Source organism: Talpa europaea (assembly GCF_964194135.1).
Source record: "Talpa europaea genome assembly, chromosome: 3".
Lineage (NCBI taxonomy): Eukaryota > Metazoa > Chordata > Mammalia > Eulipotyphla > Talpidae > Talpa > Talpa europaea.
In genome coordinates, this window is record NC_140069.1 from 7,675,183 (window position 1) to 7,703,009 (window position 27,827).

A 27,827-nucleotide genomic window follows, 5' to 3' on the forward strand; every position below is an offset into this window, starting at 1 on the left:
CCTGGCTCATGTTCATACTCCCTCAGCAGTGTATTTCAGTCAGTCTGCCTGTTCTGCTCCCCGCTCTGTCTCTGGTGAATCCTCTTACCCTCCCACGCATCTGGCCTGTACCCCAGTTCTTGTATACATAAATAAATAAATCTTTAAAAAAAAATTCCAGATGTACAAAATGTTTTAAGAATGAAAGCAATTCTCATTTTTAATATTTTATTACTTTCCTTGGTCACATATCTTTCAAAGCACATTATTTTGGGATGCATTTCAAAGTAAGTTACTCACCTCGTTATTCTTCACCCAACACAAACTGGAAAATATGTTGCCTCTCATTTAGTATTTATTGCCATTATTTTAAAGTAAAATTGACATATAGTAAGTGTTTGATTATTCAACATGCTGTTGAGTTTTGACCAATAATAAATCCTCAGCAAGATGTAGAGTATTTCCACCAACCCAGAACTTTCCTCAAGTTCTAAACGATCCCCATTCAGAAAGGCCCCATGTCCCCCCAGGCCTCGGATGGGGCAAGACTCTTGAGACTCTTGGGGTTTCGCTTCCTCAGAGGGGCTCAGGATTCTATTAGCCCCTGCAGGACCGACATGGACACAAACAGGGCAAACAGGGGCTCCTTGGCTTCCAGATCCCAGATGGACCTGGGGTTATTTGGCTCCATCTTCAGCCCACACTCCTGCAGCAGCCCATAGGTGATGGCCACACCCTCACCCTGCAGTGGGGCTAGGAGATGGGGTTTGATGGTGAAGGGAATGCACCAGGGGTACTTGAAGTTGGGCTCCAGGATGCTCCGTACCTAGAAGAAACAATTCCAGATGTCAAAGGTCAATCTTTGATCTTGGTAAGGGACCCCAAAGAATGAGGGTCATGAGGATATGGAAGAAGCAAAGTCATGGCATCGAGGGGACCAGGAGCCCACCCTGGAGGTGTCTGTGAGCACAGGGCCTTGGACATGTTATTAGAAACCATTAAGTGCTGGTTCCTCAGCTGCTAAATGGTGGGTCTAGCACTCACCTTGCAGAACAGTGGTGTTTGGAATTATAGACGTGGGTGCACATGTTGATGTGTGCATGTGTAGGTAGCGTGTTCATACTCCCATGCCCGCATGCATACACATGTGGAGGGAGAAAGAGTAATCTGCAGACGGGTGCTGTGTGCACAGAGCGGGGTATTCATCAGACCCCCCCCCCCCCGAATTCCCAAACCCTCTATCCCAGTGTGGCTGATTTAGAACTGTGGGCATCTCTGCAGGGTTTCCATGGAAACTGAGACCCTCTAGTTTCCCCTAAGGGACTCACACCCACTCTGACAGCTCTCCAGAGGACATAGGGTTTCCCAGGGGCCACACTGGGATGGGTTCTCCCCTCCCAGCAGAAACTGCATCATCTCTCTTTCCTCAGAGTCACTCTTCTCTCTGCCTTCCTCCCCCTGCCCCCGCGGATGCTGGCCCTGGAATGTCTCACCAGCTCCCGCTGATGGGGCAGGATCCTCTTCTCAATGGACTGGGCCAGCAGAACGTGCTGGGTATCACTCAGCTCTGAGGACAGGGGGGTATTTGGGGAAAAGAGTGAGGAGGAGTAGATTTTTCCTTTCTTCCAACCCCTCCCCGGGAACTAGGAGATGCCATGAGATGAGACATCCAGGTGGAAGAATAAAACCCATTAGAGTCAGATCAAGGTCCCTGCCCTGGATGTCTTCCTTCTCTCTTGGCATGTTCTCTGAGACGCTACAGCACATGGCCAGAGGGTGGGATTCTGAGGCTGCAGGCCAGACCCACCCTCCCCAATAGGAGGTCTGTCTATGCCTCTGGCTCTGTGTCCCATGACAATTTTATCTCAGCTTCCTGACCCTGGAGAAAGGTCTAGTGTGAGAATGAGAAATGATAATATTCAAGGGCTTTTCACCAGGTAAGTCCTTTCAAGGACTCATGCATTTGAGTCTCCCACATTTCCCCCAAATCATTCTTACCGAGTATGGCTTCCAGCAGGTAACTGATGAAGTGCTTTGGGTTAACCCATGAAACTTCTGAGTCTTTTCGAAGTTCATTTAGGATGGCACCACCAGGGCCATCCAAGTAACCCAAGGGCTCCTCTTCAAGCTGGAGGATACGGGTATTATTGCTGATGCTATGATGATGACGATGGTATTATCATGTCATTTGGTCTCCCTATTTTGTGTCTATAAGTGATTATCCAAGGGGCGGAGACTTGGGCTCGCTACAGCTCCCTGGTGCTTGGGTGCACCCCCTGCCCTGGTGTAGGTGCAAGGTAACAAGTGCCCAGTATAAACGTCCTTCAGTGTCCCCTGTGGCTAGTCCCCCCTCCCCCCTATATGTCCTCACAGCCACGTTCCCTCTCATCCGGTTTGATCAGTCTCACCATGTTCCCGAGCTCCTGCAGGGCTTCATGATCCCCGAGCATGGCCTGGATATTATTCAACACGGTGTCCCGGAGGCTTCTCGAAAGCCCGTCCACATCTTCCACTTTCTGGGAAACTTCTTTTTGTAGAGACTTGAAATCTGCCCGCAGGCAATAGTGTCAACCAGGGAATGGAAGCAATTCTTACATTAGAACATTCCTGGGGTAGTAAGGCATTTCCCATCGATAATAAAAAAACTCCATGGATGACATTTTTGAGGGACAGAGCTGTCAAAACAGGGGAGCAGGATAGATAATCCCAGCTAACGTGGGTGTGGGGGTAGGTGCTGGGAGCAGGACGGAGATTCTTAAAGGGGTCTTGGGAGGTGGCAGAAAATATGCCGGGGCTTATTCTGCGACATATCTGGGGTGATCGGCCTTGAGCTCTGAAGGCAAGGGCCTGAGAAACTCTGGACCCCACGTCTGAAATGAGGCCTCTGCACAATCACATGAGGTCACGTGTGTAACGTGTGAGCCACAGTGCCTGGCACACTTGAGCTACTCTTCTCATCACAAAATAGTGTCTGTGTCTTCAGGGTGTATAAATAATTAACCCAGGGGGCTGCAGGGGCCCTCAAGTTCTGCTGAGGTGAGAGGTCACGTGAGAGGAAACTCCAAAGAGGTGGCATTTCTGTTTGCTGGGTTCATGGCTGTATGCCCAAGAGCCCCAAGTGTTCAGAATGGTGCCTGCTTTCCAGCAAATGTTCATTACATGACAATAGAGCTCAGTGTCCCAGTGGCAGGGAAGCTCCGGGGGTGTCAGCCTGTCAGTTTCCACCCAGAAGCCCAGGTTCCCTCTTGATAAACACTCACCTTGCCCAAAGGGTTCCTCTATGCTTCCTGGAGAGAGAATCACAAGCCATCATGTCTTTCCTCATCCTCAAATTTGCTTTTGAGACACTGTGGAGGGTCCGTGCTCCCTCCTACCATGCCTCCCTCCCGCAGCACCTCTTCCTGCCCCATCAGACCCACCCCTCCATGCCCTCTGCCATCACCACCCTTCCCAGCCTCCAGAAACCAGGGCCAGGCCCCAAGGAAGTGGTGTCAAAGACAGAGGCAACTTCCCACTCCCAATCTCTTCAAAGGCACACTCACCTATTGGAGGGATGGAATCTTCTCCAGATTCTAGAAGAAAAATTAAATCCCCCACCCAAGAGTTAGTTTCTGAAGACACATGGTTTCTCTGATCTTTTGCCCCTTCTTCTCCTTCTGTTCCCACCCCAGGGGGATTTCCCAGTGCTTTGGGGTTGGGGGGCATCAGGGCAAGCATGGTGGGGGGTGTGCTGTGGTGGAGAGATCAGACCCTGCTTTGCAGGCTCAAAAAGCATCAACTCACCAAACATTACCCGCGACTGACCAATCTCTGGAAAGATAAACACAAGGGCACTCACCAAGAGTTAGTCTCCTCTGCCCCTCCACCATGCACACACATGCTCGTGCACGCACACGTGTGCACACACACACACACACACACACACCTATGGCAGTATCATGGGAGAAAAGTTTATTTCTCTGTGGTCCCAAGATCATGTAGCTGGTAAAAAGCAGGGGAGTTAGGAGGGAGGTTTTCTCATGGAAGGGAGCTGAGTTCTTAGCAGGATCCAAACAGGGCCAGCATTCAGTGGGGCCTGAGGTCTAGGCAGAGAACCTGCCCAGGTCAGGAACTCACCATCTTCAAAGGTTTTCTTCTTTTTATCATCTTCAAAGAGAAGAATGTCTGGATAGGAAGAAGCCAGGTCAGGAGAGCCAGGTCACCCTGCTGGAGGCTTCCCCACTCCCACCCACAGCCCAGCCCTGCTCCTGCAGGCAGCATGGCAGCTCTTCTCAGGGGGCACAGTCTGCCCCTGATCAGAGACACTGGGGTGCTTGTGACAACTCAGAGCCCCTGACCTCTCTCTGAACCTTCTGGGTCTGATGCTGAGATCTGCACCCACGGGTGCCACTCGCTCCACCAGAGACCTGCCTGTGGGAGAGAGGCCTGCAGGGCTGTCCCCTCTGCCGGGTCTCTCTGACCTGTCTCCTCCCTCCTGTCCTCTCTGGACCCTGCCAGCTTCCCGGGTGGCTTCATATTTCCAGTGAGAAATGTGCTAAAATCATAAACTTTTGTAACAATAGGATTGTTTGACAGGGGAAGAGAAACCATGAAGGAAACAGAATTGAAACAGTCCTACAGATGAAGCGCTCACAGGCCCTAGTGTCCTGGTATCCAGGAGACGCAAGTTCCAGTGAGTGCACTAGTGACTGGGGGCTGTGAACTCACTGGGGTGAACTGCAGCGGGTGGAGGCAGCGAGGCCCGGAGGGGAGGACACAGAGTGTGGAGATTCTTTAAGGACTTGGCCCTGAGGGGAAGGGGTGGGCGGAGGGGTAATGGCAGGGCCCTTGGGTGAGGGGCTGTGGGAAGGCAGGGTCCTGAGCCTGTGGTCAGGTCCTGGGGAGGCCGCTCTGTGCCAGTCCCTCAGCCAGACACTCCCTCTAACTCACTCAACACTGAAAAGGTTTCTCACTCTCTTTTGCAAATAAGGTGGGTGCCAGAGGCTTTTGATTTTCTCTGCAGTTGCACGGCGAGTCTATGGCAAAGTCTTGATCTGCTCTGCACATGCCTTTCCTTTCAGGTTTGTTCTGAGCATTAACTACTTCGTGCAAGTTCAGTGTCCTCTGCGCGGGCCCAGGTAAAGCTCCCTCCCCTGCACCCCTAGGAGCCAGTGGCTTAAACAAGGAGAAAGCTCCACCGCCCCCTCGTGGCCACGACATGACTGGCAGGCACTGCTCTGAGGCTTTCGTCTCGCTGTATTCAGATCACACTTGCCAGCACTAGGAAACAGACGTGTCTTTCCCTCCAGCTCTAAATACATCGCGTGCTCAGCAGCACTGTCTCCTGGTCCTCTCCGCCGGAGTCCTTGGCCACTCTGAAGAGTGAATTAGGTTTCCTTGTTCCTGCCTGTCATTACAGGGCAGTTTGGGGCAAGGCTGGAGTTCCCCACAGCAAAGTCCACCGACCTCTGAGACTGGAGAATTGAACTGTTTACTGTCTATTGCCACCTGCAGGAGGTCATCAGTGCCAGGACAGTGCCTTGACCAGATGTTGCAAAGAGGATGCTATAGCGGGCAGGATGCCAGTGAGAAGTAGAGGAGAGGAGGTAAGGACAGGAGGGGAGAGAGAGGGTCTGATTTGTGTGTGTGGGGTGTGTGTGTGTGTGTTTGTGTTGAAGTGAGGTGAGGGCATCCCCTCATCTCTAAGGAGCTAGTCCCCATGTGTATCAGGCTGAGCTCTACATGCAACTCAACATCTGGGAAGGGAGAGGCCCAGCACTCCGAGCTGCCGCGTTCCCGGGGCCAGTGTTTCCCCCAGTAGGTAGTTGCTGTTTGATGCAAACGGTTTGCCCGAGTGGATCTGGGCAGGGAGCGTGAGTGCGGGAGACTGTGCCTTCCGCAGCTGAGTGGGGAGAGGTGCAGAGGACATCTGCCCTGTGTTGGGAGGGCCGCACCTCCTTCCTGTTGCTTGTGATTGTGCTAATGTCTTAAGGGCTTGAACCTGGGGCTGTGACTCACCTGGGGAGGGCTCTGCCCCCACCCACCAGCCTGCAGGTGAGCTGTGGGGAGTGGCTGGAACTAGAGGGGAGAGAGGGTGGGCTAGCACCACGCTCTGCCCGGCGCTGAGGACACCTCCGTGCAGTCACCCTTCTGTCTGTAAGAGACTGTCTATCTCTGTGTTGCAAATTTCCCTTGGGCCTTTCTTGGAGGGCACTGTGGGTGGTGGGATGGGTGTGTCCCCTGGCAGCTGAGAAATGTGTTTCTCTTTTTCCATTAACAGGCAGAGCCGCGGAGGACTGCACGCGGATGGGCTTTCCTTCTCATCCTGCTTACAAGACAAGCAGACCCCTCGCCCCATCTGCCTTTCTCAGCCTCTGCTTACCCCAGCCTTTGTCCCTGAAAATCAGCTTTTTCTTCTTGTAGGCCACCACCATGCCCTTCTGCACACTTATTTTCTTCTTTCTCATTAAGCCATACTCTCCCTGCACACTGCCCTGGGGAGAGAAACAAGGAGCATGGTCATGTAGTCACATGATTAAAAAAGCCAGATAGATCTGAGAAGCTCATGAGCAAACAACCCAGCAGTTTTTTGCCCTCCCTGGTCCTGCTCCTGATTTCCAGTTTTCCTCGTTTCACCCCATACATACCTTTATATTCCTAATTTTAAGTTTATAGTACAATAACTTTTTTATATTGAACTATTTGTAGTTGATTTCTCCTTTTGATGATGAGGATTTTCTTTTCCAACTTTCCTCCATCCCTTCCTACGTCTCCCGTCTTAAAATGGTCATATCCAGCGTCTAAGCTAAAACTCACTGCTTGGTATTGGGGACACTGCTTCCATGCTTTGTTGATAATTAACTTGACAAAGAACTTAGAGTATAATCCTTTGCACTGTAAATTGTTTTCCTTTTTTTTTTTTTAAAGATCTATTTATTTTTATACAGGAGCTGGGGTACAGGCCAGAGGTGTGGGAGGATGAGAGGATTCACAAGAGACAGAGTAGGGAGCAGAACAGGCAGGCAGACAGACGGACCGAAATACACTGGGGAGGGGAGCAGCGGGCGAGACAGGAGAAGTCTGCCGCACCATGTGGGAATCTCCCTAGCCAGCCAGGAATCGAACCCGTGCTGCAGAGGCTGAGGACAGCTTCATAGCACTGCGCTCAACCCCTGCGCCACCTGTTTTCCTTTTTATAAATATTTATGATTTCTTTCTGAGGCTACTGCCCTAGAATTTCATGCTTATGCTTTTGTTAGAGGAAAAGTAAGGAGCAAACTCTGAGGCAGAGAATGATGTCCTGAACTAACTCCACCCCCTGATGCCTTTACAGTTGCCACCCCCATCTCTGCGGTGAGGAGGAGCCCAGGACTACAAATCCCAGCATGCCGTTAACTGGACTTCCTGAATGGGGGCAGGTAGGAGGCAGAATGGTGGATATATGAACTGAGGTGCGTGAAGGAGGGAGGAAAGACAGTTAGGGCAGAGACACATGGGAAGGGAAACACAGCTGAGAGACATGTGGAGAGGCTCTCCTGGTCCTTGGAGGGGACAGTGGCATCCATTATCTTGACTTCATGGTGGAGTATATGGTACATTTAGAATTGTGGGTCTCTCCTTCTGTCCCAGCTCTTTGGAATCTGCCTAACTCTCTACTGTGTTTGTGCACCAAGAGATGCCTTAGACTTGTGGCAAACTTCAGGCCTCAATTTCCCTGCTTTGGACTGAACCTGTTTGTCTGGGCATTTGCTCATGAGAGGACAGTAATTTTGGAGTTTCATTAGGAATAGCCTGTCTTCTTCTCTCTCTCTCTCTCTCTCTCTCTCTCTCTCTCTCTCATTGCACAGAAAATAAAAATCTTTCATATTTAGGGTATGCTTTCTTTGCCTTTGTGCTTGCAGTTGGCCAGACCATTTTTAGAATGTGCATCCCTAGTAGTTTGGGGTATCCATTTTTTGCATGGTTACATTCCTTGTTTGTTATGGGTCTATAGTTTCTTACTAAACTATTCCTTCAATTGGTTCTTTCATTCTGGAAACATACCAGAAAAGTTCTTAAATTTTTCTCTATTATTTCTTTAATATATTCCTCCATAGCATTGCTTCTCTGTTTTCTTTTCTGGAACTCCTATTATTCAGAAGTTTTAATATTTTTATATTCTCCTTTCTTTCGCTCACTCTATTTTGGAAATTTCCAGGATTTAATTTTCTGACTTTTCTAATTGTAGCAACTAAAAAAAATTTAGTTTCTTGTCTGACATGTAAGGAATTTGGAAGTTGTTGTTCCATCATAAGAATAGTCTCTTTAGATCTGTCAGAAAAGTGATGCCATCGCCTTGAAAATTGGAGGGAGGAAAAGGCAAGAGTGTCACAATTTGTCAGAGCAAAATCCTTCATGGGAGCAAGTGCCAGGGCAGGAAACCTTGAGGTGAAATTGATGAATTGTTGGAGGCTCAGTGTGGACCAGTGTGACCATTTTTCTCTCCAGAGAAAACCCTATGAAAGGGATGGCATTTTTGTGTGTTTTATCCTGAGGAGCTCTACCAGGTGCTCACAGTGAATATCAGAGAAAAGTCCCTTCATGCTTTAGGCAGTGGAAGGGAAAAGTAACCATTCTGAAATGTCCCCGAGCATTCTGTTGTCTTTATCATGGTCTGTCATACGACTCAGTAATTCCACATCTAGGTATCGACCAAAGAATACAAGAACAGTAATTTGAAAGGAAACCTGCACTTCCATGTTTATTGCAGCACTGTTTACAATAGCCACCTTATGGGAAACAACCTTAGTGCCTCAAACAGATAAGTGGCTCAAGAAGATGTGGTGTTTATGCACAGTGAAACACTGCCAAGCAGTCAGCACAGATAAACCCATGCCAGTTGTGGCAACATGGAAAGAAATGGAAAGGACTATGCTAAGTGAAATGTCAGAAGGAAAAAAAGACAAATACTGGATGATGCCACTTATGTGAGGAATATAGAGAGACCAAACAAAGGGTCAGATAAAGGCAAGTTTTAAAAACAACCTTTGAAAGCTGACTATAGAAAAGAGGCCCCGGTGGTGAGGGGGAGGGGAAAGAACAGAGTGGGGAGGCAGCACGGTGGACTCTGGTGGTGGACAGTGGGTGCTTGGGTGGCAGGTGCCCTAAGATAACTTCAACTGAAGGTGTGGGGGGGTTGTACTTCCCAAATAGCATCAACCACGTAAACCAATATTGTATCAATAAAAAAATTATACTGTATAAGTGTTATATAATACATCACACACGCAAAAATGTATATTCATAGCACATACTTGATGCCAAATACATATTTGATAAATTATTTGCTTAATTTAAAATATTACTGTTGGTTATTCCATCTTGTATAAATCACATGTTCTTGAAGATATTTAAGTCTCACTCCATTAAACATCTCTGTTTAGGATATCACAGCATTTAGGGCACATTAGCCACCAGTGCTTGATCCCAGTGATAGGACCATCATGAGGTTGGACTTGTCAGCCTCGCCCTTGGAATCTTTAAACTCTTACTCCAAAGCAAAATGTTATCATACCACATAATTAAATCTATTTCCTATTGTTACCAATGTTGAAGAGCAGCTTTGTAAACAAGGGTGTTTAAATACAGTCTCAGGTGAGCAATCAGATCTCCTTAACACAGGAGAAGCAAGAAATAATGACCTCATCCCCCTCCTGACCCCTTGGGACCAGACCCTGGTTAGGACCTGGCCCCTAGAAGGGAGGCTGGGTTGCTTGGGTGGCTGTGCTGTTGGTGTCCCCACCAGCATACCTTGACTGAAGCATTGCAGAAAATGGACATGTCTCCCGAAACATTCTCCCAGCTTCCCGCGATCAGCTCAGAACTCTCGCACAGCTCCACGGTATCTGTCACCACATATAGGTCCACACCTGAGTCCCGGCACTGGTCCAGAGAGGACAGCTTTTTATCCTGCAGTTTCCTATGAATGTAAGAGAAGGATCAGAGTGGGAAAGGGATTCCTTTTCTGGTCTTTCTGACCTGTTTTCTCTTCAAGACCTGGAAGGAATGCAAGCCTTTGACTTTGACAGGTGACGCTTCGATAGGTAGGAAGATACTGACTTAGGAGGTTGTTATCCAGGACAATGGAATATTTCCACTATGCACAGGAGAGGGGACCCCCATCTGGAGTCAGTGCAGCTTGAGGTATACATACCGTATAGTTAAAGGCATCTGCAATTTCTAAAATGATATCCCTTTATTTTTATTTATTTATTTTTAAAAAAGATTTATTTATTTATACAAGCACTGGGTACAGTCAGAAGCGCGGGAGGGTGAGAGAATTCACCAGAGCCAGAGCAGGGAGCAGAGCAGGCAGAAGGACCGAAGTACACTGCTGAGGGGAGGAGCGGGCGGCAGGAGAGGTCTGCGCGCCATGTGGGACCCTCCTCTGGTGGCCGGGGAACAGCCGGGGATCGAACCAGCTCTGCAGAGGCTGCGGGCAGCTTCGTAACCCAGCACTCAACAGGGGAGGCCCTAAAATGATATCCTTTTAATAGGGCAATTTATAGATCCCCACAGTAGAGCCTCTCATCAGAAGAGACTGACAGGAGACATGACCAGGTAGAACAGTTTAGAAGACCTGCTATCAAAGCTAGTACCCACACTGAGCCCCTCCAGAGACACAGTCAGGATAAGATGTGGAGTAGATGGATAAAGTGTGAGCAAGCAGCAAGGATTCTGGGTGATTCTTCATGACTAATATAGGTGGGTTTTATGAACTGATTGTTTTTAGTAGGTAGACCAGTAGGCTTAACATGAAGGTGCAGAAACTGGGGATGTGAGAATTTCAAAGCATTAAGGACAAATTTCCTCTCCATTTCAGTTCTGAAGCTCGACCCTGATTCTACCCACTGGGGTTAGTGCCTGGATAACTGCCACAGGGAATACTCGGGATCCTTAATTTGCTTTCAGTAGAGGAGGTCACTAAGCACGAATGCTGGGTTCTCCCTTTACCCTTGCAGGGACATTTAAACCCCTGGCCGTGTCTCTAGGTGCTGCATCATCTGATATCGCCTTTCCTCCAAGCCTCGTCTTATTTCATTTTCATCCTGATTTGCTAAGTTGCCACCTCACTGGTTACCTGCGGTTCCTTGAAACACCTGCAATACCACTCTGGGCTGCCTAAGGGGCTTTACACCGCTCATCTGGACCTGCTCCTCCTGCTCTCCTTGCTTTTATTCTTTAGGTCTGTGCTTAACTGTTAGTTCCACAGAAAGACCAGGTCAGACTTCGCTCCACCCAGGCACTCACAATCCCCTCATCCTATTTATTACTTCAGAGCACACCTCCCCACCTGTGACTACCTTTCCCCACCCCAGTTATGACTTCAGGCTTACTTATTCCTCTAGTACTAGATAATAAAATGTATCTTGAAAGAGTGCAGCCTCTCTAAACTACTGAAAGAAATTTCTAGAACAAAAATATTTTTTTCCTTCTTGTAACTACTGAAATCTAAATACTCTTTTATACCAAAAAGTCTTTGCAAATGTTAGTTCCACTAAGACTCTTACATGACACCAAGATTACAGAGATTGTACAGTGCCCTGTCAAAGTAACTTTTACTTTCTAAACAGTCCATGATTTTAACTAGTTGCTTAATTTAACATTTCTTTGCAATTGTAGAGATTTACTTAAAATTGACACATCCTTCTAAAAGGTGGGAAGTTATGAGTGATTTTGTTAGGTTTTAATGGATCACTGAGCACCTGTCTTTTCCCACATTCAAGAAACTAAATTAGGGCCTCCCTGGTGGTGCAGCGGTTGAGCGCTGGGTTGCGACGCTGCCCGCAGCCTCCGCAGCTCCGGTTCGATCCCCTGCTGCTCCCTGGCCACCGGAGGAGGGTCCCACATGGCACGCAGACCTCTCCTGCCGCCCGCTGCTCCCCTCAGCAGTGTCCTTCATCAGTCTGCCTGCTCTGCTCCCTGCTCTGGCTCTGGTGAATCCTCTCACCCTCCTGCGCTTCTGACTGTACCCAGTGTTTGTATGAATAAATAAATAAATCTTTGAAAAAAAAAAAGAAACTAAATTAAATCCAGCAGCACTATTGCAAATTTTAAACAAAGAGTTTCAGAACCTTTGCTCACTTAAATTAATTCTTTATTAATTTACTTTTGTTATTGCTCATTTCCTCACTTCATGTGCCCTGTCCCTACTTGGTAAAAATTGTCTGAGAACTGACATTTTTATGTCTTGCCATTACTCTATCCTCAACACCGAAGAGCACAGTAATTGGTAATGACTGTTAATAAGCATTTATTGTACATCTAGTAGCTACAAGTTGAATGAACTAAGACCCAAGAAGAGCAGCATAATCTGGAATGTCATTTTCCTCATTCGGAGCCTGAGTATCAAGCCTGCCAGGTGCCAGTTTGTGCAAGAGGAGAGCACCTCGGGACTCTGCTGGCCCTTCCCCTCTCCCCCATGGCCTCACCTCATCAGAAGTTCTGTCAAGGACTTTAGTGGGGTGGTAATAATCTGAAACTTAAGGGAGGATGAGAGGACGTCCTTTGACTTCCATGATGCATTCATGTCTACTTGGGTAGCATCCACGCTCACACCAGCACCAACATGACTCTGTTTACGCACGGTGTCTGTGACTTGGAATGGTCCATTCACGGTAGTTTCTGGGGAAGGAAGTTGTCCTTAGACTTAGCCAAGAATTCACTTAGAAACAACTTTTATAGCAAATGGAATAACTGTGTTCTGTTTATCCCCAGTCTTCCTGCTGCAATCTCTCTGTCAAGAAGCTAACTGTTTAATTAATGTGTAAGTGTAAACTAGTGCTATGCACAAATGCTTGATCCACCAGGGGTTGGATGACAGAGAGAATGTCCTTAAATGAGTAATAGGGATGCGATGTTGGCTCTGGTTCAGGGGGTACACCCCTGCACCTTTCCAGTCAGGATTTCCTCTCAGCAGATGTGGCATCAGCCACAGGAGGCAACACCTTGAGGTGGATGTGTTTGGGACTTGGAGTTACATACCCATGTATGTAACCAGAACAAACTATTGTATAAGCTTCAATTTGCTGTCTTGTAGATGGGAATAACATTCAAACCTCAAAAGACTTCTGTAGGTATTACCTGAACTAACCTGTGTCTGGGTTCAGATAACCAGTAAATTCCCAAAGAATTGTAGCTCCTGCAATTCTCATGTTCAGGCTGATCTCGAGATCCACCTGTGTGGGGGTGTCTACCTTGCCTGATCACCACCATCTGAGTTCTCATGTTCTTTTCTTCTGACTCTTGGATGACAATACCTGGTTCTGAAGAACTTTTTTCCAGAATGTCCATGATGGAGATTTCAACTGGAACATCGGGCTGTGGCCGAAATCGTGGGAAAATTTTTTTCTTGCTCTTTAATATAGTAAAATGATGGATTTTGGTGGCATCGATGAGGCATGTGACAGGCAGAAGCTCTTTGTCTCCAATCTCTTTGGTCACTAGTTTGCAAGCTTTCTGGAATGCGGACGGCATATTGCTAGGAGCAAATAGCAGGAAAATACAAATTTCAGTCAGGAGTGGAAAGGACAGTGAGTAGTTTCTCACATATCTTGGATATTTCTCCCCAAGCAGATGATATATCTCTGAGATTATTGAGTTTTAACTTAGAATAGTTTAAAAGTTAATAAGCAAAGACAATAGAAAACACAGATTAAAATAATCAAGTGAATAAAAATATACAACATATACAATGTATGAATATGCTACATGTAAACGGACTCTTTCCCACTTAAGAGTCAGAGGTTATCAGCTTAAGCAAACCTAGAAAATATGCTTTTGACCAAAAGACACATTTACAATGTTAAGATTAGAAAGATGAAATTAAAAGAATAGAAAAAAATACCAAACCAGGCAACCACCAAAAGAAAGGATTTAGTGTATTTGCTCATCATTTCTAATATGTTTTCTTGGATTCTTTAGGGTTTTGAATGCATACAATTCTGTTATCTGCAAACGGTGAGTTTTACTTCTTTCCCTATTTGAATGCCTTTTATTTCTTTTTCTTATCTAATTGCTCTGACTAGGACTTCTGGAAGGGGGCGGCTGTGTGTGAATGTCAATGTGGTAGGAGGCTATTTACACAGTGTTTCAGGTGTGAGATTGTGTCACACCATGAGGGTGTCATGTTCTCAGCTGGGTTTTTGTCTCATGCCTGCAGAGATTTTGGACCCAGACCATGAAGAGCGAGTTTGGGGAGTTTATTAAGCAATAGGAAATCCTCCTGCAACAGGGGGTGTGCCTGAATAGGTTGTCCCTCCAGTGCTCGTGTGTAGGGTTTATATGCTGGGGTTTTAAGGAAGTCAGCTGCTGGGGAATTGTCCTTGCTGGCTTGCTATCTCTGTACAGTTGTGATTGCAAACCATGCTCTGCCCCTACTTGGAATCTGTGCCTTGCAGGTATTTTCACTTGCATAGGGGACACTGCCCTGTCTGCCTACCCCAAATCTATCTCAATTGTAGCAGTTTACAGTAAAAAGGTGAGGAGATGCCATAAAATCAAGAGTCACTAGTGATGCATCCCTTAGCCTGACATGATTGCACATTACTCTCCAGACTTTTCCTTTATTAAGGGACACTTTGGGTCAGATTAGAAAACAAAAATCTATTAATTCCACAAACCCATCCCAAACATTGCTGTCTTTGATCACAGTATGTTCTTGTTTTCCTTCTGTTCCCTCATTAGAACTTACCAGATGTATATTCCAGCTGGGTAGGATCCTTTCCAACCTTCAGAATTCCCGATAACAAGCAGAGTTTGTCAGAAAAAAAACAGAAAACAGATAACGTGGCTCAACTCACTGTGTGGTCTTCCCACAGTGGGCGCCTGATGCAATTTCCAAGGCTGTATTCTGGAAAAACAAGCAGACGAGGAACAGTCTCCTCCTCTGGGAGACCGGGTCTGGAACTGTGTTCTGGATCACAGCACTTCGCTCTCAACCCCTTCCCAACCCAAAGCAATAAAGTTAGATAGTCCTTGCTCATATAACTGCCACACTGTTTGGGAGGAGGGTGGATAAGATCTTCAGAAAGCTGTGAACTATTATAATTTTTTTTAGGTGCAACTTTGACATGTAACACTATTGGTTTCAAGTGTACAGTCTAATGATTTGATACTTGTGATATGCTCATCCCAATAAGTCTTTACCATCCTTTACTCACACATTTACAGCTTTTTACACATTTGCAAATCATATATCTGATGAAGTGTCAATATCTAAATAATGAAAATTCTTACCACTCAGTAACAGCAAAACCTTCCCATTCTTGACATTTCTCTAAGAACCACTAAACACGTTTTGATTCATGGATTTGCAGTCTCTGTGGTTGGAACGACTTTGTGTTCATATTCTGTCTGAAGTGTGCTGAACATAAAATGTTAGTTTGGAACAGCAAAAGGTAGGAAGACTTCAGGAGTGGGAACAGGGACAGGCCTGGGGAGCCTCTGAGGGTGCAGGTGTGGACGGAGCTCTTTACACCAGGAATTAAACATTTTATCACCTTTGCTGTGTCAATTACCATTATATATCATGTAATCCAACCTTGCCACAGTCTTTAAGATAAAGAAAAGGGATATATACAAAAAGGAAAAAAAAAATTGCCCAAATCGAATGACCGTCCTAATTATTTCCTGCGCCCTTACAGGATGGCTTGAAATACCTGTAGGAGGAAAATGGCCAGACTAGATGGCCAAAATTGTAAGCTCTCTCTGATGACCCAAGAGGACACTCACATTGGCATTTCCTAAGTGAATGATAATTCACATTTTTATTTCACTCGGTGCTTCCTGTAGGTCTCCTTGGAGTGACAGTCAGCAGATACTTGTTTTTGATATTACTGACTACCTCCAAGGAGCCCAGAGGATTATTGTTAGAGATGGAACACAGCAGTTATACAAGTTCCTGAAAATGTAGCTGGAAAGAAATTTATTACCTGCAAGTTGAAGATTAATCACAAGGAGAGATTGCAGAGAGGAGAGAACAAAGGTTGTTAATGATTTTGATTCATTTAGTTCTAATATTTAGTTCAGGGGAGTTTTTGTTACAAAATGGACATGCTCCAGTTACAACCTGACCTCAGATCTCCTGGGGCTAAGGTCCCATCATCTAGTCAGCACAGCCATGGACAAGGAGCTGCAGGGAGATGGTCTCAGAAGCATTTGCTTAAGCACAAAGGCACCTGATGGATGAAGTGAGAGAATCCATATATAAATTCCAATAATTCAGAAAATCACTGGAGATGGGTTGAAGTGGAGATCAACTGTCCAATATTTTTGGAGCCCAGGTTAACCCTTCACTCTTTCCAAAGGCCATGACCTTTGGCTTAGAAAACATAATATTCAAAGCAGAACTTACATAGGAAGAGAAAAAGGTCTCAGTTAAAGTGATAAGTAAGTAAAAAAGGCAAACCCACCCACCCCACTGTCTTTGTTCAAATGGAGAGTTTGGACATAGCCCCCAGCTGGTGACGGGTAATATGGAAAATGAAAGAAGAAGATGGTGGAGAGTCTATGCAAACCATATAGGAGAAAGGAGATGGTAGAATAACCATTGTACCTGTTCTAAAATGTGCCAATCACACCCCCCCACACACACACAAGGGCAAAGACAGCACACTTTTAGTGCGCTCAAAGCTCAAACATCATTAATTGGTTGAAGTTCAAAGGGCATAGAGAAAGAGAAGAAAGGATTTCAAACTACAGACTCACAATCAAAACTGAGAAATGATCCACCCCCTGTGAGCAAAGGCCCATCAAACAGACTTGGCTAAGTGGGGACTCTGAGGTCTGAAAACTTGCCAGGGATTTACACCACCTCCTGGCAGGGAACTGTAAGAAAGGGATAGGCAGGTCTCAGGAACTGACACAGGAGAGAGAACTGAAATTCCAAATGTATCATATTATCTCCCACAAGGTCAAGATAACAGCTGCCATGGTCTCTGCCCAAATGCTAAGGACTCCAGGGCTGAGGACCAGGAGCGGGCTCCCGATGCAACCGCCTCCTCCTTTGTTCCACATCAAATATACACACACTTGTTTCTTCCTCCTTCCCAGCTGCCCCAGTCAGGACGTCTGATTAAGGGCCTGCTGGGACTTACAATCCAAGGTGGGTGCAGGTCAGTGGGGGCAGGGAAAATGGTGCCTTTCCCAGCCATTGCCCTGTGATGCTTTCTCCCACCCAGGGATAAATCCTGCAACAGGGTCACTGTATTCACAGAACTCTCTCCAAACAGCTCAGTTTTCTCTGGCTTCTAGAACATCCAACAGCAGGTCAGGACCCTAGGAATGCTGGTGTATGAAGAGTATACTAACATTTTTCATTTCAAGTCCGTTGTCTTCTACAACGCAAATTATAGAGGTAAACTCACTTTTTGGAACTTTTTGCCTGGTGATGTCACACCCAAAGCAGAGTTGTGAGCTATGTCCCCAGTGGAATGGACATCAGATTCCCAAGCCAGAGCAGGGGCCCCTTGTGAGTATTGGAAGGAAGGGAAAAATGAAGAAACATGTTGGGAAATGCAGTCGGTGAAAGGAAAGCTGCCACTTCGAGGTCAGTTCTGGGATAGCACAAAAAACCTGCTCATGTGACTTGGGCGCAGACTTTGCCCATACTATGGGCATTTTGCTTTCACAAGAAATCTACAGGGAGTAAGTGGAAAGAGAATGGGTTTGGCGAAAGTTATTTTGCCCTTAGAAATATCTTCATCTTTAAAACACTGTTGGGACCAGGGTGGGACCAGGTCCCAGTGCATAGTCCTTGATAATGGGAGCGTGAAAGGCTATTTCCTGCTGCGCAGATGCCACACCCGGAAAGCTCAAAGGCCCTCTCCTGGGCCCGGGCACTGTCCCTGTTCTCGCCCCTGACGCTAACCTCTGCCTTTCTTGCTCTTTCATACAGTGACAGAGCAGATAGCACAATTAAGATGTAATTTCAGCCTAATCACATCATTACTTGAAGTAAGTTGAAGGTAAACAGTCTGGATTGGTTGTCACACATTATGGAAAAGTGGTCCAGATTTTTTCACGATGCTTGTCTTGGGAGGAGCTGGTGCTAACGAAGCTGTTTCTGTTCTATAGGGCCTCTCTCTCCCAGGTCCACTGGCCAGGGAAAGTGGGTTTATCCTGAGTTTTAGCTCGTGTGCATCCTCTTTCATTCTGCTTAATGTGTATGTGTCACACATTTCAAACATCCATGCTCATGTATGTAGGAGGTCAACAACCTGAATGAGCTCGGAAGCAAATGTTTCTCAGAGCTTCCAGAACCTTGGCCATGTGAGATTCTAAGTAAAGAGTCCAGGCAAGTTTGTCTGGAATTCTCACTAGGACTGTGAGATAATAAATTCATGTTACTTTAAGCTGCTAAGTTTGTGACAATTTGTTAGACAATAGAAAACTCGTGCAAGTAACTAGAGGTAAGAGAAACTAAGTGCATGTCAAATTGTCAGCTAATGGAGTATTTTCAAGGAGGTTTGGGCTAAATATTTGGATACTCTGTGAGAAATTTAACAAAATCCATTAAACATCGACATCAGGTTTATCTACAAGGATGTCATCTAGGGAGGTAGGATAGCAAGATCTCTTGATGCACATGGCTGGGTCTTTGGTCTTATTGTTGGTTTGTTCCTTAGTGGGAGATGAAAGGATGGAGATGATGTGCATGGACAGACCTAAAAGTTCCCTTCCCGTGAGCCAGGGAAGAAGATACTTCCTCTGCAGAAGGACCTCGAGGGGGCTGGAGGGTTGAATGAGAACCCTTGAATTTATTTGAATATGTTTAAAAACTGAGGCGGTGCATGAGTAAGGGAGAGGTTGAAAACACAGATAAAAGAGAAGGGAGAGTTATTTTCTTTATAAGTTGGGCTTTCTCTTTTGTAAAATGAGGCATTTTTGGCTGGATGATTTATTTTTATTTCCAAGGCTCTAATGTTCCATGAATCTGTCTTGCCTTCGGCTAAATTCCCATTCTTGCTTCAGGCCTTACAATTCTTTGGGAACGTCCTTTGGTTACTGTCACTAAATTAATTGTCCATCTTTGTATATTTTGTTAACTGTCTCTCTCCTCCAATACCTTCCAAACACAGGCTTCTATCCTCACCACTTTCCAGCGGGGAGACTTTCTTCCTGTCTTCAACATACTCTTTAGAAGATCCTGCCTGGGAGGAGCGTAGACGTGACCTCCATCAGTGGAGGAGTTCCTACTAACAGGCTTCCGTGAAGAACAAGCTTCCTTTCTCCAGTCTTAGAAGCTGGTGTGTCTCCCACACTGGTCAAGGAGCTGCGCCAGAATCTTTTCTGGCTCCACAAAATACTGTTCCTCTTCTACTCTGGATCTCAATGTCTCCCTCAAAACTTTTCACATTCTCCGTGGCTTATAAAAACAAATGACTCTTGAACAACTAGATTTGGCTTATAACATTGTCCTTTGGTTTTAACGAAGCTTTGGTTTTAAGTAGGCTTTTGAACGTGCCACATGATAGGGAACCACTTTAAAATTTGGCTGAGTTTCTTGTTCTTGCTTCTTTGGAATTCTCTATATTCTGGATATTATTCCTTATAGGATTTATGATTTGCAGATACTTTCTCCCATTCTGTGGTTTGGGTCTTTACTCTGTTGCTATTGTCTGTTAAATTTTTATGAAGGTCAATTTGTCAGTGTTTTTGTTGCTGATGCTATTGGTGTCACCTAAAATAAATCATTGCCAGTTCCACTGTTGTGAAGATTTTCCCCTATGTTTTCTTTTAATAATGTCATAATTTTAGTCTCTGATCCATTTTGAGTTTTTTTTTTTTACTTATGGTGTTTGTTTAGAGCCAACTTATTCTTTTGCCTGTGGAAAGTTTGTTCCAGAATGATTTCTTGAAGAGATGTTTCTCCCCCATTAACTGCTTGTGTTGAAAATAATTCAACCATATATTTTTCATTATTTTATTTTATATATCTTACATCATTTTTCATTTTTGCACAATGTATGCATTTTCATGTTGGTTATATTCCCCACACAATTCCCACCCCCCTTATTTTGACCCTAATCTCTCCTCCCTCGTCCCCTCATAGAGTGTCTCTGGTTTATAGTTGCTTGTTGATTTTGATTTTTACTTTATTACAATTAATATTTTCCCTGGTCCCTTATTTAGTTTTTCTAAATTCCTGCTATGAGTGAGATCATCCGGCATTTTTCTTTTTCTTTCTGGCTCATTTCGCTGAGCATGATCCCTTCTAGCTCCATGAATGTTGCTGCAAATTGCATGAGTTTATCTTTTTTGATTGCTGAGTAATATTCCACTATGGAAAGCTGTGTGGAGATTCCTCAACCTGCTAAAGATGGAGCTTCCATATGATCCAGCAATTCTACCCCTAGGTATTTACCCAAAGGACATAGAATCATTAATTCAAAAAGGCACCTGCACCCCTATGTTTATGGCAGCACTGTTTACAATAGCTAAGCTATGGAAACAACCCAAATGCCCAAAAATAGATGACTGGATCAATTCAACCATATTTTTGAAAGTTTATTTTGGTATTATATCACTTTGGCTAAGATCAAGTATATTTTGGTATCATTATTTTAGGTGGAGAATATAAGAACAATCTACTAATTATCTGTGGTTGCTATAACAAAACACCACACACTGCATCAAACTTAACAGGCTTAAAAGAACAGATAATTTTCCTGGGGGCTGGAAATCTGAAGTGTGGGTGACAGCAGGGATTCCCCCTCTGAAGACTCTTGGGGAGAGTCTTGCTCTCTGGCTTCTGGTGGTTGCCTGCAGTCTTTGACATTTCCTTGGTCTGTTGCTGATTCACTCCAATTTCTTCCTTTGTCTTTGCAGGGCCTGATCTTTGCCTGATCTTTGCCTCTTCTTAGAAGGTTAGCTGCCATCTTGGATTAGGGTCTATTCTCATGCGGTGAGACCTCTTCTTAACTAATCATATCTGCAAAGATTCAATTTCCAAAGAAGATCACATTCCAAGGTTTCAGGTGGTGCAAATTTCCAAGTTGAACTTTCTTGACTTGAGGGGTTTGCATGTCTGCTTGGATAAAGGGGGAGGTTACAGTCTTCTGGGAAGACAGGGAATCCCCTACATAAACCCTGTAAAACTCTACTCTAGACACATGCAAATCTGAGATGCTGTAGACTGGGCTTGAAGGCTGCTAATTTGAGACCCCTCATAGAACACAGTAAAATGTCTTCCAAGTAAAAATTCAAAGTCATTGGATACTGTGGCTTCTGGGTGGGACTGGATGGGGGGACAGTAAGGGGGAGGCATGGATTGGAAGGGGAGAATGCATGGAAATAAGAACATTGAAAAAGCCTCTAATTGTCCAGTCACTGAATGATATATTATATTTCAAAAGATAGGAGCTTGAAAAGTGAATCTGAATTCTAGCTTAAACAGCTCTCAGGAATTCCTTGGGGAATCCCCCCTCAATTTTATCACTATATAGGAAATTCTTTTGCTATATATATTAAATGACCCAGCTGGAAATATTTCTCTTTTTTTTTAAGATTTATTTATTTATGCATACACAAACTGGGATGCAGGCCAGAGGTGTGTGTGTGGAGGGTGAGAGGATTCACCAGAGACAGAGTGGGGAGCAGAACAGGCCGATTGGCTGAAACACACTGCGGAGGGGAGCAGCGGGCAAGTCAGGAGAGGGCTGCTGCACCATGTGGGAATGACCGGGGATCGAACTCTTGCTGCAGTGGCTGTGGAGAGCTTCATAGTTTGCGTCTTAACCCCTTGCGCCACCAGTGAGGCGCTGGCTGAAATAGTTCTATTGAATTTCCACTTTCTGCCAGAAGGTGGCAGCATTGCCAAACAGCAGGAAGCTCCTTGGTGATGCCAGACCCTGCTTTTGGGGTCCAGTGGAATTGCAGGCAACATCTCTCCCCCAACTCTGCTCTCCTGCTGCCTTCTCCCATCTCTCCCTTGCTCCCCTCTTCATCTTCCTCCTTGCTGGGTTAACCTGGAAGGCGCTGGGAGACATGGGGAAATGGCGAAGGGGTTCACCCTGGTTTCTCTTATATCCTCAGGTTAGAATCTCTCACTTACAAAGGCCCTTGATCTCGAGACTGAGTCCCTTAAAGATCTCTGGGAGCTGAGGCCTGAATTATGGGGAACGAGAAGCTATTTTCAATGTTTCAGAAAAGCTTTGACTGGTAAAATGTCCACTGCTTAATGCTGGAATTATGGATTCTGGGATGACTCTGGTTGTCGCATGCTAAGCAAAAGCGCAGGTGGACAGTTTAAACGTCTTTCGATAAGTGGGGAAATATTGTTTCTAAATAAATTCAGCCAAACAATTAAATTCTTTCAAAATAGTGGCAGCCTGGCCAACATGTACGGAAGCAGGGGTGGTGGTGGGGCTGGGGGAGAGCCTGCCTTCTTGGTGGAAACGGAGATTGTCGTCAGGCCCTAAGGAGGCAGCTGTGCTTGAGGCGGTGGGGACAGGGCCAAGGATCCGGATCTGGAGCTGCCGGAGAGCGACTCCGTGACCTCCGGTGGAAGCTCACATTCTCTGAGCTGCATTCTTCTTATCTTATTGGGTTGTTGCTGGATCGGGTTAAATACTTTATATAAAGAACCCGTCGGAGTTCCTGACATGCAGTTAATGCTCAATGAACTTTTACTGAATAAATTGAACTGAAGGTACCAGTAACAAGGCGGACCTGAGGTCATGGCTCACGGAGACTCGAAGGCAGAGGGAAGAAGAGAAGAATGTGGTTCTCTGGCCCGGGACATTTCCATGACTATTTAAAGCCATTTTGCATGTCTTGGGTCATTGAACAGGACCCATGTCCCCTTCCCGGGCACGGGCTGGCACGAGTGGGTACCGCTTTCCTCACACAGTGGCCCCAAGTGCTCTGAGCGGGACCCCGCAGCCAGGGGCACGTCTTGCTTTTAATCTGCGCCCCCTCCTCATGCTAGACGCAGCGAGACAGCGATTTGCTGCCGTCTGTTATCTTTTCCCATTTCTATAGAGCTGTCCTCAAACGGAGAGCCTCACGAGACACAGGGGGGATGTGAACATGAATGTGTGGGCCCTGGACACTGTCAGCCTCCTGGCCCTGCCTCTGGACAGCAGCTCCTGACAGGAGGGCTCAGTGCCCTGTCGTGTGGGTCTGCCCGTGGGTGACATGAGTGTCCTCACAAGAGGACGGACGGCTTTCCCCAGAATGAATGATTAAAAAGAAGAGAGACAGAGACAGAGAAGGGAGGTAGAGGTATAGATGGGGGGGGGGGTGGGGGGGGAGAGAGAGAGAGAGAGAGAGGTCAAGGAGAGAGAAAAGGAGAAAATCCTGGATTCTTTTATGACCTAGGCGGCACACACTGTTAGAAGTTAGCCACCAGGCCCAACTCCCAGTGATGCTCCATCTTTTTATTTTTATTTTATTTATTTATGTACACAAGAGTTGGGGTATAGGCCAGAGTTGTAGGGTTGGGGGGGTGAGAGGACTCACCAGAGACAGAGTGGGGAGCAGAACAGGAGGATCCACTGAACTACGCTGCTGAAGGGAGCAGCGGGCGAGACGGGAGAGGTCTGCTGTGCCGTGTGGGTCACCTCCCTGGCCAGGGATCGAACTCATGCCGCAGTGGCTGGCCATAGCTTGAGAGTGCTGAGACTTAATCTCTTATGCCGCCAGGGAGGCCTGAAGCTCCATCTTTTGAAGGGAGGCCTGTCAAAGAATTTGTGGACTTAAGACCACTACACGGACGCCTGTCCTGTACATCTTCTGGGGTGGTGCTTCCTTCGGGGTGCAGAGCAGGCCCTGGTGCCCCTACGCTCACTCCTTCATTCACTTGACAGATCTTTATTGACCCCCATACTTGCTGACCATCCCAGCATTGAGTCATTTCACTCTTGGGATCCTGGAAAGGGTGAAAAAAGACTTTCCACTTCATAAAACTTCCAAGGGGCTATTTTCTAGAGTAACCAAGAAATAGACCATCTAACCAAGGTGCAATCCAAGCAACTGCAGATTATGGAGGCAGTTGTACTTGATTCGAGTGTATTCTGGGTCTCTTTTTATTTTGGAAATCCTTTGGCTTTTGTAATGGTTGCCTAGCAACCAGAGCTTCGCTCAGTTCACACCATGAGCGTTTGAGCAAGTTGCTCAATAACATTAAAATTCACTGGGTTTCCCAAGCAGCCAAGAAACACTGGCTGCTGAGCCCAGGGCCTCCTGGCAGTGCAGAGGGTGGGCATGGAGGTGGGAAGACCCTGGGAGCATGTCTGTCTGGGGTTGTGGGGACAGATGTGCACACACAGCTGGTCTCTCACCTTCTAGGTGGCCAAGAATGACATGGTTTGCAGCCGAGAAAGGACAGCCTCTGTTTTCACGTGCCTGGACACTTGCTCCAGCAGCATCTGTACTGAGTCGGGAATGAGTCAGAAAACACAACTCGCTTGTTTGCGAGTAACTTAGAGTCTCACATCTGTGAACATTCGACCCTTGTATGATTAGAAGCTATAAATTTTGGTGATGTTGGCACATGGATAAGTCCAATCCAGCTGCTTCCCCAAATTTGTGCCAGCTCACAACAAGAAAGTCTGATTACAAGCCTTTCTTCTATGTTTTGAAATAAATTAAATCCACTAGACATTTATTGAGCACACGCTGTATACAATCTCTGTGTAGATGTTGTCGAAGTGAAAAAAATAGCCATGTGTGGTCTCTCGTTCATTCATTAGATCGATACATATTTATAAGGGTGCGATTTGCCAGGTACTCTGCTAGGCATTCGGAATATAGATATAGATTAAATGGATGTGTTCCCGTGGGAGTCATGATGCAATGGGCAAGAGAGATAAACTCCCCTCATTTTTTTTAAAGATTTATTTATTTATGCATATAAGAGCTGGGGTGCAGGCTAGAGATGCAGGGGGTGAGAGGATTCACCAGAGACAGAGTGGGGAGCAGAACAGGCAGAACTGACTGAAATACATTGCTGAGGGGAGTGGTGGGCGAGTCAGGAGAGGTCTGCTGCACCATGTGGGTTGCTCCCTGGCTGGCTGGGGATTGAACTCATGCTGCAGAGGCTGCACATTGCTTCATAGTGCGGTGCTTACCCCCTCGCGCCACCAGGGAGGCTATCCCCTAGTTTTTATGGGACAGAAGGAAAGGGAGACTCTCATGGTCAGAGAGGATTCTGACATCTACATAGGAAATGCAGAGTCACTAGGATCCATATTTCTGGCAGCTTTGCTGTTAACGCCATCCAGGACTTGTGGATTCTTACCTTACAGATTCACTTACAAGCCATACACGCCCAAGATGTCTGGTTGGGCTACGGGAAATGAAACAAGAGCACAAATCCCACCCTTCCTCACAGTGATTATGTCAATAAAGCTCCATCTCTTCCCAAGCCTGCCCCTCAACCCTTCAGTCCCATGCAAGGAAGACTTTGCAAATTACCAAGGCCTGAACATGGCAGGGCATCCCATGGGGGGTCATTGAAGGCTTGTGAACAGCGGAGAGAATTGGTGAATGGTATGATGTCTGTAAGATGAACATGCAGATGGGGGCAGGGGTCATTGGAATGGAGTGAAAATAAAATCAAGGAATAAATTAAAAGATATCTATCTATCTATCACCTATCTATCATCTATCTCTCTTACTGATTAGCTGTCCTTTCCTATTTGGGTGCAAATGTGGCTGCTTCTCTGTTTTGCTTTGGGGAACCATCCCTTGCACTCATTTAATATGGCTTGGATGGGTTTATGTCGCCCCCACTTGGGGGCTGGGACAGGTGGACTAAGTCTGACCAGTGAGAAGACTCCAAGTACATGATTCTCAAGCCAGAAATTATCATTTACAGAATTTTTGTTGGAACTCTGATTGAGATGCCCTCTTACCAATGGGACTGCCCATTAATAGGATATAAGCCCCAAACTGTGTTTGCCATTAACGAAGAAAGTATGAAAGAGTGTGGGCTTAGCCCAGGGGAGTAGAGCAGAGACATAGAGAAGGATATTAGGAAGTGATGAAGTCCTGGATTCATCCTTGCCTGAAGCCTACTTTAATTTACATTTTCCAACAAATTTTCTACTTTACTGAAAGGAATTTAATTGGAATTGCTGTCATTTTTGCAAAAAGAGCCCTTGCTAACACTGCTCCATATTTAATACAAGTAAGCAGCATCAAGGCTTAAATAAAGTAAAATAATTGAAACAAGGGAAATTTTGAGGACCACAAAAGAATATGGTGGGCAAAGGGGAGAGGGAGGGGGCAGTAAGTCTTCACATCTCAAACCTGGTGATTAGGAGGATGGTGTCTCCTTAAGTGAAATAAGCAGGTTGGGAACATGGTCTGGAATGAGACAAAGGCAAGAAACCCATTGCAGATGAGCTGAGCTCCCCCAGCTGACAGGCACCTAACCAGTAGCAGGGAACTTGGGGTTGAAGCAGGGGAAGCAGCCCTTTTCTAAAATGGAGGCTTCAATTAAAGAAATAAAACCATGAGGACAATCACAAGGGTGCAGATGGGGTAAGCATGTCTTCGTTTGCTTAGGCTGCCATGATGCATACCACAGGCTGAGTGCCCTGACAGAAATTTACTTTCTCACATTCGTGGAGGTTGAAAGTCTAAGATCTTGCAAGAGACACGCTCTATACGACTCTTTGTCCTTTTACACGTATTGAATTACTTTATGGCACAGAATGTCATCCGTCTTGGTGAGGGGTCCATGTCATCTTGAAAGGGGAATCCAGCTGCTCCTGGATATTGTGTCCTATAAACGTCTATTTGGTCTAGGTGGTTGATAGTGTTCAAGATTTCCAAATGCAGTCTCTTCTACCAACCGTGGAGAGATAGATATGGAAATTGCAGGCTGCCATCGCTGAATTTCTGTGTATCCTTTTGGTTGCATTACTTTTTCCTTTGTAGAGTTTTTGGCTGTCATCAGTGGAAGAGCTAGACCTGGCTCAGTTCACTCCATCAAGCCCAGCATTGGGAAGTTCTTGTCTTTCTCCTCCACTAGAAGGGGGTCCTTTGAGGCAGGCCTGCGTGCTCTCAGCTCAGTGCCCTTTTTCCTAAAATGAACTGTACGACTCTTTAAGGACACTCATGGGCAAGATCTTATCCTGCCACAATGTGCTCGTTTTCTAAGCAGGGGATGCAGGACATGGATTATTACACATGAACACAAATGAATTTGTGTGGCTGATAAAATGCCAAATGCATGAATTTGCAGCCTTTTTAGGGAGAAAATTTCTGGTTTCATTTCCGGAATCCTTGACATGGCTCATGTCAGACATTTATTAGGACACAGAAGTAACGCGGCTCTGTACGGATTATGAAAGAGGATCCTGTGACTTTATAGGGACTCGTGCTCTCACAGACCTCCACTGTCGGGAGGGAGCCGGAAGCACGGACTTTTGGACGAGTTTGCTCACAGCTGACTCCGACCCACGAGAGCACAGCAGCGGCCGGCTTGCATGCTGGTCACATGTCCACTGCCCTGGTCAGTTCTCAGCATCACAGCTAAAGCTGCTGATGTGACACGTCATGAGTGGCAACAGAAGTGGCAACAGAAGTGTGGTGACTGTTAGTTTGCCAGGGCTGTTGTAATAAGATACCACAGACTGGGTGATGTAAACAATACAAGTTTATTTTCTTGGCTAGGAATAGAAGATCAGGGCTTTGATAGGTTTGGTTTCTGTTGATGTCTCTTGTCCTTGGCTTGATCACCCTTTGCTGGGTGCTCACATGGTTTTTCATCTCTCCGTGTGTGCATCCCTGGTCTCTCTCTGCATGTCTGAATCTCCTCTTATAAATACACCACTCGGATTGGATGAAGACTCACCCATATAACTTAATTTTAATTT

At 46.0% G+C, this 27,827-nt stretch overlaps 1 protein-coding gene across 1 annotated transcript; it reads right to left on the reverse strand.

The window, feature by feature from the left end:
- Window positions 1-565: 565 nt before the first annotated feature.
- LOC311168349 (gasdermin-C-like) lies at window positions 566-13,473 on the reverse strand (the record flags this gene model as incomplete). The annotated part of the gene is made up of 9 exons (XM_084229751.1): window positions 566-805; window positions 1,473-1,546; window positions 1,978-2,107; window positions 2,388-2,527; window positions 3,240-3,266; window positions 4,096-4,143; window positions 6,341-6,452; window positions 9,748-9,916; window positions 13,199-13,473. The coding sequence occupies 9 exons, from the start codon at window positions 13,471-13,473 to the stop codon at window positions 566-568; spliced, it is 1,215 nt and encodes a 404-aa protein (XP_084085877.1).
- Between the last annotated feature and the right edge of the window lie 14,354 nt (window positions 13,474-27,827).